This window comes from Aythya marila, assembly GCF_965140915.1.
Source record: "Aythya marila genome assembly, chromosome: 1".
In the NCBI taxonomy this organism is placed as follows: domain Eukaryota; kingdom Metazoa; phylum Chordata; class Aves; order Anseriformes; family Anatidae; genus Aythya; species Aythya marila.
This window is the reverse complement of record NC_139042.1, coordinates 194,740,153-194,756,400: the sequence shown is the minus strand read 5'-3', so window position 1 is coordinate 194,756,400 and position 16,248 is coordinate 194,740,153. Positions and strand designations below refer to the sequence as shown.

The 16,248-nt window shown below is 42.8% G+C and overlaps 1 protein-coding gene across 1 annotated transcript in view; it reads right to left on the bottom strand.

Moving 5' to 3' along the window:
• RSBN1L (round spermatid basic protein 1 like) overlaps positions 1 to 16,248 on the bottom strand; it is a 49,977-nt gene that overhangs the window by 20,799 nt on the left and 12,930 nt on the right. Inside the window, exon 3 of the mRNA XM_082757886.1 lies at positions 4,450 to 5,093. Within this exon, the coding sequence (XP_082614012.1) occupies positions 4,450 to 5,093 (644 nt within the window). The remainder of the gene's footprint in view (positions 1 to 4,449; positions 5,094 to 16,248) is intronic.

The window sequence follows — 16,248 nt, the reverse complement described above, 5'->3', positions numbered from 1 at the left end:
GCCTTCTACCTCTGATGCTTCCCTGCAACACAACAGCGGTGAGCAGGGCACATGGCTTCTCATTGTCTGGTAGCTTGCGCAGTGGGGCTTCTTCAGCATGGGTCACCTCCTCCTCTGGTGATATTCCAAAATCCTTGCCTTCTGGCCAGTCCATGATCACTTACAAAAAAGATTCCTGAGCAACTGGGGTTTCCTAACTGAACCCATTGTGTGATCAGTGGGACACTGACTAAAAGCAGAGAGCTGTATTAGATATATCTATACATTTGAAAAAAATATGAAAAGGAGTGAAACACTGAGCAGGAGTTGCTGCTACCGCAGATCTTAAACTGCCCGGAAAAAGGCAAGAGTAGACAACCAAGAGCAATCACTTCAAGCAGTCCTCTCAAGCTCCTTGACAAAGATAACTCACCAGACAGACGCATGATGTGCCAGACAGCCACTGGCCATTTTCAGTACCCTATTTTACAAAACGAAGGCTGAATGAATAGAGTGTAAAGGGAGAGTAGTAAGACTGGTAAGGGTAGGACACATCGTGGTAGGCTAAAATAGCTAACATGACTTGACCTAGACAGGAGATAAGGGAGCTGGTGAGCAAGCTTCAGACACTGAGAACACTAGAAGAAAAGCTTATGCTGTCTGCCTTGTTCACTGCTGACCAGAATAAAAAGCCTAGCAGGAGGATTGAGATAAGAGAACAAGAAAAGACTGTTCAACAGATTCCCCTGGGAAACATGAGATCGCCCAGAGACCTCCAGCGAGCACATCAGACAAGCATTAATCAGATAAGGTTTAAAATACTCAAGTCTTGGCTTGAAATGCTGGAATTGTTTTGTATCGCTCAGTTTCTTCTAGTCCACATGTACCAGTGAGTTGTCTGATTTTCAATGTGTTTCTGCCTTGTCCCACTCTGCTAAGCATTGTTACTGTCACATCTTGTGGAGCTGTGGGGTTTTAGCAAGGCACTGAAAATGTACACTTAGCCAGCATGAAGACACAATAATAGTTTCAAAATGTGCCTCAAGAGCACATAAAAAGCTTATCTGAAGTGATGTAAGCTGCAAGCAGGTGGCACAAGCTGATTTTTTGTTCTCTGAAATGCTTGTAAGAACTTGACAAGTAAGATTCACAGCTACGCGGTAACTGATGCAGCTCTACAACCTACGAAGATAAATGAAGCCAGGGATGTTCCTACAGCTCAGCCTCAAAGAGCGACTTATAGGATACAAGGACACCCATAATAATTGCGTTTTACCTAGCTGTAGAAACAGCCTGACTCTCTCAGAGACTGTTCATAGCAACAGAACTGTTACATCAACCTAAAAAAATTGTAATTTATTCAGGAGCCCAAGGCCTGTGATTGGTAACACCCTAGTTCCCCTCTCCCCAGATTTAAAAGCTAATGCTGATGAGACACTCAATTCCAGCTGAAGCTTCCCTCTCCTGTACCTATTCCAGCTTCTCTCACACCTTTTTCCCCATTTCTCATCTCCTACCAAGTGAGAATGTGTTACACATTTATAAGCAGTAGAGAAAAAAGCTGAGAGGACTTCATTTTCAAACGTGTACCTGTGAGGCCAGTATTTCAGCTAGAGTTAGCAGGACCCCAGCGATTCCAGTCCCATTATCAGAACTCACTGTGCAATCTGCCTGAGAAACAACCACCGAGACTCATCTGCCACAAAGCAGGAGGTGGAAGCTTACTGAAAAGTACTGAAATAGTCAAGTAGAAAAAAAACACAGACCTCTGATACAATACTCTGGTACCTTCTGCTTCACTCCTTTCCACTGACTTTTTCAAAATACACATTTTTAGATCTTTTCAAATACATTAGGTTTGTCAGACTGGTTACATATGCTGCAAGTAGATATCAAAAACGATCAAGAACCTCATCTACTGAAGTGAGCCTTGTTTCAGTGTTTTAGCTAAAATTAGCAAAGCAACAGCCAAGTTTAAGGCTAAAGAAGGCTGTGACAGATCAAGGCAAACCAGAAAAACTGAAGTGTCAGCATCAGCAATCAACTCACCTCTCAACTGAGAGCATACAACTGCTAGGCACTGGACACGCAGCTTAGAACAACGTGGAGCACAGCAGTATGGAGCTTTTCCAATGCAAGAACAGTAAACTACATTTAAAGTGTCATGGAAACACTGCTACAATGTGTAAGAATCCCTTCAAGATCCACAGAGAACTCAGTAAAAACAGAAAGTATCATCAATCTGCATAATTAAGTAATGAATTACATAAGCATTTAGTACTTTTAATAAAGTTAAGGAAGAAAACCAAAGAACAGGTAATTGATACCAATGAATCAAAATTCACACAAGGAAAAAATACAAATGAAGGTTAAACACACAAAACTCTCAATCCTCAGATTTCAAGAGGTCCTGCTATAACCATGGAGGGCGATCTCCCTGACACAGCATCACTAAGAGCACGAGATTCTTACAATCCTTCCTGCACATCTTTCATACCAGCTCCAGTCAAAAAGGAGAACACTAAACTAAGCAAACCTTTCAGCTGCAGCAGCCCACCAGGTCACACACAGACAGAATAAGATTAAAAATAAGGAAAAATAAAAGCAAGAGCTAGTAAATCAAGATAGTGACTAAAATGTTCCAGGAAACAGTGATGCTGTGCAAAAGATGACGTGAAAACATCTGGTGTATGCTATATAAATATGCACTACGCCCCTTATGTTAGCAAAAATGTGTAAGGAGCCAAGCATTTTCTGACAGCCAAATTCATACAGGTGATCAAACACTACAAAAGCTTGCTGGAAAATGGAAAGAAAGAAAAGGGAAAGTGTCTGAAGGCTTTGTTCTGGTAAACATACATTCAAAGTAGCTGATTTGAATGCTGTATTACAAAGTTCAGCTTCTTTCACCTGCTACATTTTCTCTTTCTGCTCCTCTTTCACATGATAGGAAATGTGAATCTCAAAACCCAATGACCACAGGATTGATTTAACTATGAACACCCATGTCAAGTTAACCCATCCTTTCAGTATAATTCACAAAATCAAGTTTGGGCTTTTCTTAAAGATGTCTTTAGGACAGATAACAGCACAGTCCTGCCCCCATTAATGCTGTCCAAGACACCAGGTTAGACTTAGAGAACACACACACACACGGACAGATCTGGCTTCCTCATGAGCAATGACCTAAGATGGAACTGCTCTGGACAGCTCCCCAGAACACAGTCTGTGACTTTCGCCATTAATTAACAACTCAGCTTGCAGGCTGAAAAACTTTGGTAGACTTATTTTATAGAACATTCTTATTCCATGGCAGTAGACTTCTTCAAACCAGGCTTTAAACCAGGGCCACAAGTGTTCTCTTGCAGCAACAATTCAGTTCTGCATATGCTTGCAAGGCAAGGTAACCCATGAAGTTTATCAATAAATGCAGTAGTTGTCTATGCAAATATTTACATAAAGAAAACAAAAGCATACTTTTCATCAAAAAGATGACAGTATAACTTGAACTCTTGGTAATTGTCTAAAAAAATGAAGGCTAAAATAGTTTATAACCATTCCAAATGCTCACAAATAGAGATCTATTTCTACTCAAGTTAAACAGGTGATTGTGATCTAAAAGTGATATAGACAGAAAACCAGGATTGAGTTTCTTCATAACGGTATCAGATTATCTATAAAGGCTTTCCATAATATCCTCCTCACCAAGCCTGCAGTCTAGGGAAGTTAGAATTTTTCCTCTAAACTTACAGAACCTGAAATACATTACTGTTGTAAATATTTATATCTTTTACAGCACATTGATAAATACCAGAGGTGACATTTAACCAGTAGTTACGATTACAGGATTATACAATCATTTCTCCATAGAAAATAAAATAAGAAATAGATTCAGAAAGATGCCTGCCATATTGCCACATAACTGCTCTGAAGAGAATACAACTAACCAAGGGCAAATGCAAACAGAGAAGGATTAAATTAGTATTTATGTTAACCACTGTAAAGTTCTCCTTTAAGAATGAATTTAGAAGCCTCAGGTTACAAGTTACATTACTTAACTATGCCCTACACAGGTTTTTATGTATACCTTTGCTCTAATGCATTAAAGTACTTCAGTTTCATGAAGATCCTCATACAGATAAGCTACGGTTTAGACACCCAGATAGCCACAGCTAAATCATTTTAGCCCTCAAACACAGTTAAGTTTTAGCTCCAGAAACAAATCCAAAGAGAACTACGTACACATGCATGCAAACATTTTCCCTCCCCCATAAAAAGCAAATTCTTCTCAGGTAATATGTTCCTTGTCTTTAATAAGGCAGAACCAATTTATTAGTTAAACCATGGTGCTTCTAGTCTTCTGCTTCACCTACACAGCACTGCTAATAGTAACTGTATTCTAGAAAAAACCATTCACAGTTGTTTGAAACCATAATATGACTTTAGAAAGTAAAATGTATAACCTCTTACCTGAGCATGAAAATTTGACATAGTCGTTGTCTCTATATCTTTCTTTCCCAAAATCTCCATTTTCACTGGCGAATTGGGAAAATTAAATGAAAAGTAGTCTAAAAAGTCAGGTAAATAAGTAGCTGCCCCATGAACAATACCCATTACATAGTAAGCTGCACAGTTTTCATTTTCACTAAAAACCAGACCCACAAACTCTTCTGCAAATCTCTCCATCTCCACAGGAGATAAGTGGGAGAGTTCATTACTGTAGGCATGGATAACTGATGCACCTCCGTTAGGCTGGTGCTCAATATGAATCAGCTGTTTGAACTCCAATGTGTCCAACCTTTTGAGTTTATTTTGAACCCGTGGCTCCTTTAACGAGACAAATGGAAACTCACTGTTCTCTGGTATCATGGACTCACAGTCCTTCTTGGGATCCATATTTTTCCCATTGAAATCCTTAAGATGATCATCTATGATGCCTTTGGCTTCCTGATCCTCAACATCAGAAACCAGTCCTGAGCAGATGGTCTGAATGGATTTGCTGTACATTTTTGGGCGCTTCCTCTTCTCATTCTCTTTATGTTTCTTTTTCTTTTTCTTCTTCACCTTTTTTATCTGTAGCTCTTCCGCATTGGTTTTTGGTTTTTCCTTCCCAGCTGTTAAAAGTAAAAAAAAAAAAAAAAAAAAAAAAAAAAAGATCTCAAACACCTTAGCATACAAAAGACTTGTTTAGAGATCAGGATTAAGGATACCAAAGCACTCATCAAAAGGCACATACAGAGACCAACAACGAGATTCAGTGAGCAGGTATCTCACTGAAAATGAGTAGACACCTGCCATAATCACACTACAGCTAACAATTAATCTACAGGGAAAAAAATAAACACAGAGAACAAGTTTGCTGAGGCTGCTTTTATAATCAGTCACGGTCCATAACAACACTGTCTAACTGGTCATCAGCAACTACTAAACCGGAAAGTTCAGGCGTTATCTGACAGCTGTCAACAAACACTGCCACACAAGGGGTTTATAAACAGTCAGTGAGTGTAAACCATCAGCAAGCTGTTGCTAAACGCTGCTGCCAGGACCTACCTCATCACACGGCTTCACGCAGTCATTCTTCCAGAAACAAAGCAGATTTTGTTGAAACGCATGTGGAAACACCTAAAACCTGACCACTGTTTGTTTTCTTTAAAAAAATAAAAAAAAACTCTCCACACAGTAACTAGCTTAAAGGTGACTTTCAGTGTAGCTTGCATATTCATGTAAGATATAAAGGGCTAAAGCTAAGAGTACTCATTTGTGGATGCTGCGTTCAAGTGATTCCCGAGATAAACATCCTCCTTTCTTTTCAAGTGTTTTTCTTCTAGTGCTCGGGAGGAGATGGGTGGAAGAGTGGATGGCAAGTAATAAGTGGGGTAACTGATGTGTCAGTGTCACGACACTGCCCTGAGGTCTAGCAGTTGATATGATCTCATTTCACGATTTGATAAAACCCAATTACTTACCGCATTAGAGCACAAAATTACAGTCACAACCAGCAAGTCAAGATCAGCAGGTTTAGACACCAAAGTTTATTTAGTGGAGCATTGCAATTAAATACACAGCTTGTAAGTAATCTCAAATCACAAGAGTTAGACAGCATGCTCATTTTCAAGCCAGACTGACTTCAGCTTGCAATCTTCAGACCAGGTAATTCACAAAAAGAGTCTTTTACAAGAAAAAAAAAGGAAAAAACACGAAAGATCACAACTGCTGGTATACAGATTCACACATCCTTGGTAATTAAGAGGTTTAGATCTGGAATATGCATAAATACTGGGAAGGACAGCAAGCAAGCAAGAGGCTTGCCTCCAAGCCTCCTGAGGTTCACAACAGCAGCCACACACCTCTGGGGTTTCTCAAGCATAGGCAGGCGAGCAAGTTGTCTCCCTGGCTTCTATTTGTTCATCTTGTGGGGGAAGAAGTGCCCTGAGGTCACTCGTTCCTTATTTAGCCTAAACAAGGAAGTGGGTGCTGGGATTTCCTAACCTAATCCACTCAGTTAAGAGCTACAAAGACTCCCCTCTAAATCAGATTTAACGTAGCACTCCCTGTGAGCACAACGTCAGTTTTAGCTAACCAAGTTCAACTGCCAACAGGCACAGCATGCTCAAGAAAATGTCTTTTCAGAAGGCTCAATGTAATGTAAAGCCAGCATGGACCTTTGCAGCAGTACTACTTCACCTGGTAGATGCAACAGTCACCACTTTGTGGTTGTCTTCCTTCTGCCACAGTCCACTGGGCATGGAAAGACCAGAAAGAGCAGCAAAACACATACGGCCAGCTACCTAATCCTTATAGAAAGTCCCCCAAAAATAAGTCATCATGATGCCAACATACCAGGGGAAAATGTCATTACCTGACATATCAGCTACCATGCACATTTGGTGGTATTGCAGTGGTGTCACGATGGCACCGGCTTCAGGTGAGGAAAACAAAACCAGAAAATGCTTAGGACAATTCCACACCACGTACTACCAAATCTGGCAGCCTTTTTTCCACTCCTCCCCTCTGCAATAGGACAGAACCAGAAAGGATCCCAAAGCCAACAGGTATCACAAACTATTAAAAATGCTTTACCTTACTATTTTCAAATTTTTACTCTAAACATGAAAATTCATCGCTATACTGAAGGCTACAGAAAGAAGTCACATATTTCCCAACATTACACTACTTTGGAAGTAGAAAACGAAGTCCCAGCACTGAATGCAAGGTGGGGCTGGAGGAAGCAGGTATTGTCTGCCCACCTACCCCACTTGTTCTCATCTGGAGCCCAAATCTTTCACCAGTAACTCAGATCCAGGACTTAATGCAGATAGAAATGTGCATTATCAGGGTTACAATCAGCAGTTATATAATTTCCAACCAAATTCATCAACTTCTGAGGATAAAGCAAAAAGCCATTTGCTATGTGCTCTGTCATTCTCGAGCATTTCTATTATCACCAAAAACACCTTAAAACCAAAAAGATTATCACCTATCTGTCCTTGCTGAACACCCAGCTACTAAATTACCTCTCAATTAGTAATAATGGAAAGCAAAGTATTTGTATAGAAGATGCGTATGAACCTCTATCTCTGCAAAACTACCTCAAAAGTCGTGGACTTTTATTTCTACAGTACAAGGACAGAAGAAAAATCATCTCCCCTTTCAACCTCTCCCATTCCCTGCCTTTGATTATAGCTTCTGAGAAGTCTTTCAGAGTAACAATCAATTTCATTCAACTCCTCCTGTAAAGTGCCACGTTTCTTTAATCCACCACTTAACCTACTTCAGAGGCAGCCATGCAAACAAGGACTGGTCGGGTTACAAAACTGATCACCAGGAAACAGCACTGCAACAAGCAAAGCTGAGTCTCAGCAGCAGAGGTACCTACAGAACATACAAAACCAGAAGATCACTAATATACACCATCAAGGTCGGGTACACTGGATGTAAATCCACACATTAGATCAAGCTCTTATAATTTGGTATCTCACTAAACACATCCAAAAAGGTTTGCGCTCACACCAGCTGTAAGAACAAGCTGTAGTTATCCTGGTACACACCTACAGAAGTACTCAAAACCTTCTTAAGAGGGATTACACTAAAGCGTTTTTGAAGCGAAGAACATTTATCATTCTGTGTTTGTTTTCACACCACCACCTCCATGAAGCTTTCAGAAGGAAAAAAAAATGCTCTTAGCCCCAGGATAAAAATAATTCTTCTCCTGGTCTCCAACACAGTTTTTCTTCCAGCTTTTAGGGAGATTTTCCGTTCAGCTCTCAGCACAAATACACACACACCACGCACCAAAAGAAGTTGAATTTTTAAGTGGAAAAAAATCCACACAAACACAAGGGAAGACCAAACTCCCTGCAAACCTAACCCAAAGCTTCAACTCTTTAATATAACATTAAAGTTATACAATTTCTCATTTTAGTGCACTTAATTGTAATGTCATGGATCAAGCCACAATTTCTTCCCTCTGCCCTTTCCTATAGCACCCACATACTCACTGCATTGTGCCTGTTCCTATTATTGTTTTGCCATCAACTTATGTCCAGCTTTTCAGTATTTGTATTCAACTACTTTAGCATGCAGTTAAAGTTTTGCTGAAGAATACAAACACCAAACAGAAAACAACCATTTCTTGAACAGAATTTCAAAGAAGAACAAGGCATTTTTTTAGCCTCAGGCTTCTCCTCTGCTGAATTTCAAAGATCCAAAAGTAGGTGTTTAAAGTAGATGGTTAAAGCTGCTCAGAAGTTGCAGAGACCTCTATAGCAAGAGGAATTTGCTTGCTGGAATACTGTGATTGCTATCAGCAATGCCCAGTGCAGGACTTTCAGCTTATTCTTCTTTTCCATTAGCAGTGGAGAGCAGCAGGACCATGCTCAGTGACTCCTGTGCTGCATATATAAAAGTGCTTTAAAGCAAAACGTGTTGCTTCTTCCAAAAGCAACAGTGCTTCTCTGACACCTGGCTAAAGGAGAGCCGAAAAAGAACAGCTGCATGCAATGCCTCCCTAGCATATTAATCGAGATGTTTCACAGAAGACAGTATCAAATTTGGTAAAGACACAGCAATCCAAAAGGCAAAATAAAGACCCAGGCACTAACACCAAGATATCCAAACTACCTGTGGCTCAAGCAAGGTCTGGCAGCAGCAGTGCAGCCCTTGATGTAAGCTATCTTACTTCACCTCTCAAGAAGTCACTACCAAGGCAATCTCTCCCAACCCAAAGCCTTCAGGACAGGTGTTTGAGTCTGCACCAGCAATCAAAAGGAACATGCAGGCACAGACGGACCAAACTGCACAGTCCACTAGTGTCAACCAAGACAGTAGATATTTTGAAGTTCACGGCATCTTCTCTGTATATTCTGAGATGCATCTGAACAAGCACAGCTACTGAAGCACCTATAAACAAAACAAAAAACTATTTCCACTGTGTGATTCAGAAGTAAGAGTCTTCATTTGTGCTTCAGAGAAGTCTTTTACTTAAGACTTTCACTTAAGAATGAGCAATAAGGGGGGATATGGAGGAATGGGACAGGGGAGGACAATTCAGCACTTTTTTTCCCCACAACTTTTCCCCTTATCCGGTGTTAAAAACTGCAATGAGCTCACATTTATATTGGGGTGCAAAAGACTGAAGAACAGCAAAAATTTGAATTTCACTTCTGCTTATATTTGGCTAGCAATATCAGCATGAGGACGGATCTTGAACTGTATTTGTAACAACATGAGAAGAGTGGAAATCCATTCACGTATTCGTTCTGTTCATGCTCTCACCCAGCAACAACAGAACTCCCTCTGGGAATGTTTTTAGCCACCTCCTATGCAAATCAGGCCTTACATTACACAAACACAGGACAACCAAAATAACCCACACAACTAACCCACTGCAAGCACCCGCATGGGAGGGTAGATTTTGCAAGGTAGCTCGGTGAACGTACTGAGAACAGTGCCACAGCATCCCTGACCCACAGCAGAGGGCATATGGACTGGATCAAGATTCAGAGCAGTTGGAATTGTCCACAAATAATCCCATGCACCATTATAATTACACGATACTCGTTTGTAATTTAAAACTACCCTGAAAGCCTGAATTTTGTGAACTGCAAGTTGACTCCTTCTATGTTCCACATGTGAGCTTCTATTATAGAACCTGAAGATACCTAAATGATCTCATGGACAAAGCAGGATGCTTTATCTGCAGTTTCACATTAGCAGAAGACATCAAGCTCTTATTTCATTTGACTGTCTCAGCCAGAGCAGCATTTCAACTTTGAGGTCACAGTCCCCATAGGTAGCAGCCAGGGGCAGGAGGTACTGCAGGACCTTCAGAAAACATTCCCAACAAGGTTAGGATGTTCCCCCTGCAGCTTTCTGGCTGACTGCTAGCAGCAGCGAGGAACAGCCATTTATAACTGCAGGCAGTCATTCAAGTCAGTTTGCACTTCCCCGCTTTGGGAGAACTCAATCAGCAGCACTGAATAGAGCTGCAGAGCAGGACACAGAGGAAGGGCCGTCAGTGCAGAGGAGCCAGAGCAGGGACCATTTTCCACATTTATTTCAATTACACTGAAGGACTGAAGCGCAGCATCTCACTGCTTGTTCTGTGGCACACAAGAAGTCACAGAAGCATCAAGCAGCCACTGGCATGCTGCTTGTTCTGCAGTGAAACATCAGCCTGGCTACTGCTGCCAGCAGCTGCAAAGCGTTATTTAAGTCTTTGGCTCCGTCCTGTACCAACCATCTCCTACAGCAGTGCTCCTGAGACGCAGTCCCACCTTGCCAACCAAATCTGGGGCTCCAGCACCTTCTGTCATCCTCACTGCAACTCAGACTACAGCTACTAGCTTTAGGAATTTATTAAGATTCAGCTCTGCTTGATCTCTCCAGGCTGTCTTCAAAGAGTAAACACAGAAACCCCACTTCAAACCACAGAAACAGAGATGAAGCATCCCCCTCTGTCTTTCAGAGTTCATAGCCACAAGCTACTGAAAGTGGCTTAGAACTGGAGCAGCCAAGAGCCCATTCACTGACCAGTAAATAAATAAAACATGCAGCCAGAGAGCACTAGCACGAGGGTTATTAGAGGCACAGCCACTTACAGTAGCAAAAAAGAGACAAAGAAAACCCCACAGCACCCAGCACAAGAATACGAGAAACCTTTCAGCTCTTAGAAACACTCGCTCATTCCAGCCAGATAGTTAAATAGATGACAGAACTTCATATTTCTGTTTTAATATTATATATTACCATTTTCTTACATGTCACATAATGAATGTGGTTTAATACAGTAATGCAGCGAGTTAATGAAAACCATTACTGAATAATTCAGAAGGCTTAAAACAACTGAAGGAATTGGAGCAGAGCACACACAGGCACTCTACGGTTGAGGAGAATGATCACCCCCGCCTGCTGACAGGCGGAAAGCCAAGAGGCTGTGTGCTGAACACACACAGCTTCCAGGTGTCTCAGCATCCAGGTGTCTTCCAGGTATCTCAGCATCCAGCCCAGGCACCACAGAAAGCAGCTGGAGCAAACGGAGAACTGACAGCTATCGTGTTCTGGTCATAGGCTTCAAAGCTTGAATATTAAGCATGGGCAAAGCCTAAAAGCATAAAATAATTCTGTTTCAAGTTGTCTCAGCCCTCCCAGCAACAGTCACAACCACCTTGAGAACAACTGCTCAAGATTTTTAGAAAATGCAGCTTACAAGCATGAAAACAGGATGCAAAGTAAGTGGCTACACTGATATACCCCAAGCTGTACCATGCCCAGCTCTGTAAGGAAACCCTTACCCAGCAGTGCCTCACAGGAAGATCCTAACACGCTTCCTCCTGTGCTCTAACCAACAACTGCATTTTATCATGGAAGCTTCGATTGGATGTTATAGATCTGTGCTCATCTCATAAAGAGATAAAAATATAAAACTATTTAATTTCTTCTAGAACATCCTGAAGAGACAGTCTGCAAACAGGCTCTGGACTCCGGTCACCTGAGTTACTGCATTAAAAACACACTTAACAGTAACTTAACAGTTACTGTTCTATGTATTTTACAAAAGTATGAAGAACTCAGCAAGCTATTCTTCTTCCCACCTCTGGAGGCCATCAGGTCCAAGGCCCTGCTCAAGCAGGGACACCCAGAGCCACTTGACCAGGACATCATCCAGGTGGCCTTGGAAGAACTCCAAGATGGGAGCCTCCACAACCCCCAGGAGCAACCCACAGAGTAAAGCAACACTTTCTGACGTTCAGAGGGAACCTCCTGTTTCAGTTGGTGCCCATCACCTCTTGTCCTGGCACTGGGCACCACTAAAGAACCTGGTTCCATCCTCTGTCCCCTCATCTTCAGATATTTAGAGTCACTCAGGAGATCCCGAGCCTCCTCTGCTGCAGGCAGAGCAGCCCCAGCTCCCTCAGCCTCTCCTCACAGACCCTCTCCAGTCCCTTCATCATCCTCACAGTCCTGTGTTGGATTCTCTCCAGTCTCCAGAACAGAAACCCACTTCAAATATACAGCACAATCACAGGGTGAAAGAAATACTGTCTGTGTACCCAGCCTGCTGGGACTCAACTAGCAACATAGCCAAAAACAGTGACTAGCAAGAGCCTGGGGGCAGAAACACCCTTCCCAAAGGAACAGCTCCTGCAGATGGGACAGCATGGTAATTCTCACGGAAGTCTTATATATTTGTATTTGAAACACAAGCACTAAAACCCTGGAACTATTTTAGTGATACATGTGCACATGCTACCCACATACTATCCTTATTTTGCTTAATTTGTACCCACAGCCTTCATGCCAGTCCTCTGACCTTTTCCAGCCCAAGAAGCCATATGAAAACCTTTCCAGCCCGCAGAGGACTCACAGGCAGCAGCATGGGCTGGTCCCACCCCACGTCCCCTACAATGCTAGGGCAGCTCTGCTCTTCCTTGAGCTCCCATCCTAAGGCAGCACACCCTGACAGCCCCGTGGTTCCTCTCAGGTCCTCATCGTAGCCAGCAGAAGGCATCAGCTAAACAGGAGGAGCAATGCAGACAGCCACAACTGCAGCGGCAGAAATGAGGCAGTTGGGGAAGGGAAGGAAGCAAGGTCACGCAGCAAAGATGCCTCTGCTGAACTCGGAAAGCAGTGACCCACTAGCAGCACGAGGTAAACGGATGACTGCCTGCATTCTTTCTGAAAAATGGCTGAGGCCCACTGGAATTTAAGAGCTCTGCTCTCAGATCATCTCATCACACAAACCTTACCTGTATTTTACGTCTGTGGTTTACCCTGTCCTCATCTATTTCACAGGTAGAAGTTGGTAACTTGGTGCATAAGGATGGTAAAGTCATTAGTACATGCAAATCAGTACGGTGGGAATAAGCAATTTAAGGAAGTATAAGGCAGTTTTGTTTCCAAAAACCAGTCTTCACTTCCAAATAAAAGATTACAGAGGAAAAGGAACAACTATACGGATTTATTCTGCATATCTGCTAGTGAAAAAGGATGACAAAAACATTTAGTTCTAGATGCTTAAAAGCCACCAGGCTCACTGAAAGAACTAAATATTTCTTTTATCAGGTCAGGAAGTGATAAAATACCCCTTTTTCAAGTTGCCCTTCTGCACATTTATTGCTGCTTTCAACAGAAAGGCACCACCAATTTAGGCAGATGAATTGCTTGCATCCCTAAGCTTCTCTAATTGAGGTGAACTCTTCCAGCATTAAGCTCAAAGCGCCAAAACCAGGCTTATACAGCAGTTCTCCCCAAAAAGGCATCAAGTTCCCAATGCTGACCCATGTAACTAGCCACCCTTACCTTGGGCACCTGGTTTTACTGTCTGGAGTTACACAGGCTACTGCCACCACTCCCTCAAAGAACGTCACAAATAGAGGACAAAAAACTAATAATATTCTCAGCATAATAAAATCATTCAGCAGACGGTCAGTGACATTTTTAAAACAAAATGTGGTTGTAATGCCTAGGAGGAGACATAACCAGTCCCCGCAGACTGGCACTGAGTTCTCAGATGTTCCAAGCCGTTGCTCCTAGTCCATGCAGTGAATTGTGAGTGCAGAATAAGAGGGCATAGAGCTTGATTTTTGTTCCAGGAAGAAGTTCTCCTAAGCTGAAGGATTACCAGCATTCCAGAAGGTCAAAAAGACATGCAAGTTGCATCTTGTAGGGCCTTTGCCCTCTAGCCCTCAGCTGTCAGGACATGGAGCTACAGCAGCAAAGCAGTCAGGAAGTGCTGTACCATCACCACAGAACATAAAAGCATATCCAGACACACTTGGGGAGGTCCACAGAAGACATCCCGAGCTGCTGTTCTGAACATGATATAAACCCCATGGAGGTTTATGTCTTGCCTGCTTTCTGCTCTCCTGACACTCTTTTCTTTCCCTCAAACAAGAGTAATTTTACAGGACACTGGCAAAAGCAGGCACAGCCTCTACAGGACACTGCCGCCCCACAGAACCTTGCTGCTTTTGCAACTTCCTACCCCATGGCCTCTTTCTGCTGCCATTCATCACGAGGTAGGAAGCGCTGGTGCAGAAACAAGGCCTGAAGATCGTCACTGCCCAGGCAGTTAAGCGTTGCTCAGTATCTCAGCCACCAACTTCCTTCCACGTTGGAGGAGACAAGTCACATCTTTCACAGGAAGCCACCAGCTCAAACATCCTGCGTGCTGCAGGCTGATACCTAGAGATCTGCTCGGCATGGGTTTTAAGCTGTCGTAGTTTCTACTGCAGTTCGTTGGATCCGTATTTGCACTGTAAACCATGATGCAGTAATTACAGAGTTGCATGCCTGCTACCTCACATGAATGTGCTGTAGATAACATTTTGTTTTGGGAGGTTCAGTTTTTTGTTGTGAATTAAACCCTAGAGTAGGCATGACAGAAAAAATTATCAGTAGTTTACGCCTAACTTCAAAAGCAGAGCCTGAAAATAACAGATAAACACTGGGTCTACTTAAACAAGCCAACATCCTCAGAGGAAAAACTGGCAAAGCACGATACAGATAAATGGAGAGTGAGGTGGACCAAGGACTGGCTTAACTCAGTGCTCAAAGGGTTGTGATCAGCAGCACGATGTCCAGCTAGAGGACAGTGATACTGGGGCACTCCAGTGCTGATACCGTGGGCCAACACTGCTCGATATTCTTCAGTATTGGCAGGGATGACGGAACAGAGAGCACCCTCAGCAAGTCCGCAGAGGAGACAGAACTGGAAGGAGTGGTTGATGCACAAGAGGGTTGTGCTGCCAAGCCAGAGGGCCCTTGACAGGCTGGAGAACATCAGGCCAGCAGAAGTCTCACAAGGTTAACTCAGGGAAGTGCAGAGTCCTGCAGCTGTGAGGAATAACCCTGTGCTCTGCAGGCTGGAGCCAAACTGGAAAGCAGCCTGACAGGAAAGGACTTCAGAGCCCTCGTGAATGCCAAGCTGACCATAAGCCATCAGGCTAAGCCTCCTGGACAGGATTAGGAATAACATTAACTGCTCCACCAGCAGGCTGATGGAGTGATTCTTCCCCTCTGCTCAGCACTGGTGACACACATCTGCAAGTACCGTGCCCAGTTCTGGGCTCACCAGTCCAAGGCAGACGTGCACACTGGAGGAAGTCCAGCAAAGGGCCAGGAAGATGACTGAAGGAACAGAGTACTACTCACAAAAGGAGATGCTGAGAAAAGCAGGATTTTTCAGCCTGAAAAGGCTTTATGAGGTTAATTAGTTTTCCAGTGTGTGTAAACATCTAGTGGGAAGGAATAAAAATGCAGATATCTCACAAAAATCAATGAGGCTGGTAAAGGCCCCTTGAAATCACCTAGTCCAATCCAACGTAAGACAACAATTGGTCAAATGCAGGTACTGGCTGTGCAAATTCTGGAGTCTGCATCCTTGCAGACACACAGAGTCTGATGGGACACAGCCCTCAGCAACCTGCTTTACTCAGTTCTACTTTGAGCAGTGGAATTGGACTAAATTATCTGCAGAGGCCCCCCCCCCACCCTCAACTCCTGTACGATTCTACGAGTCAGTGCGTGCACAAGCAAGTGCAGGAACATTTTCATTACATTCCACTCCAGTAATGGAGTTGGATAAATTAGCCAAAATTACGACTTCCTGTTGCACACACTTAATTTCTCATTATGCAACAGAGTTCCTGAACTAGAACTCCTTGGTTCTTTAGTTTTGTGCATTTACTGTTAGATATTTAATGACATGGATTCATTTTTCCTCTCTATGATATAGAAATCTTCTTCAACAACTGTTGAGACGGTGTA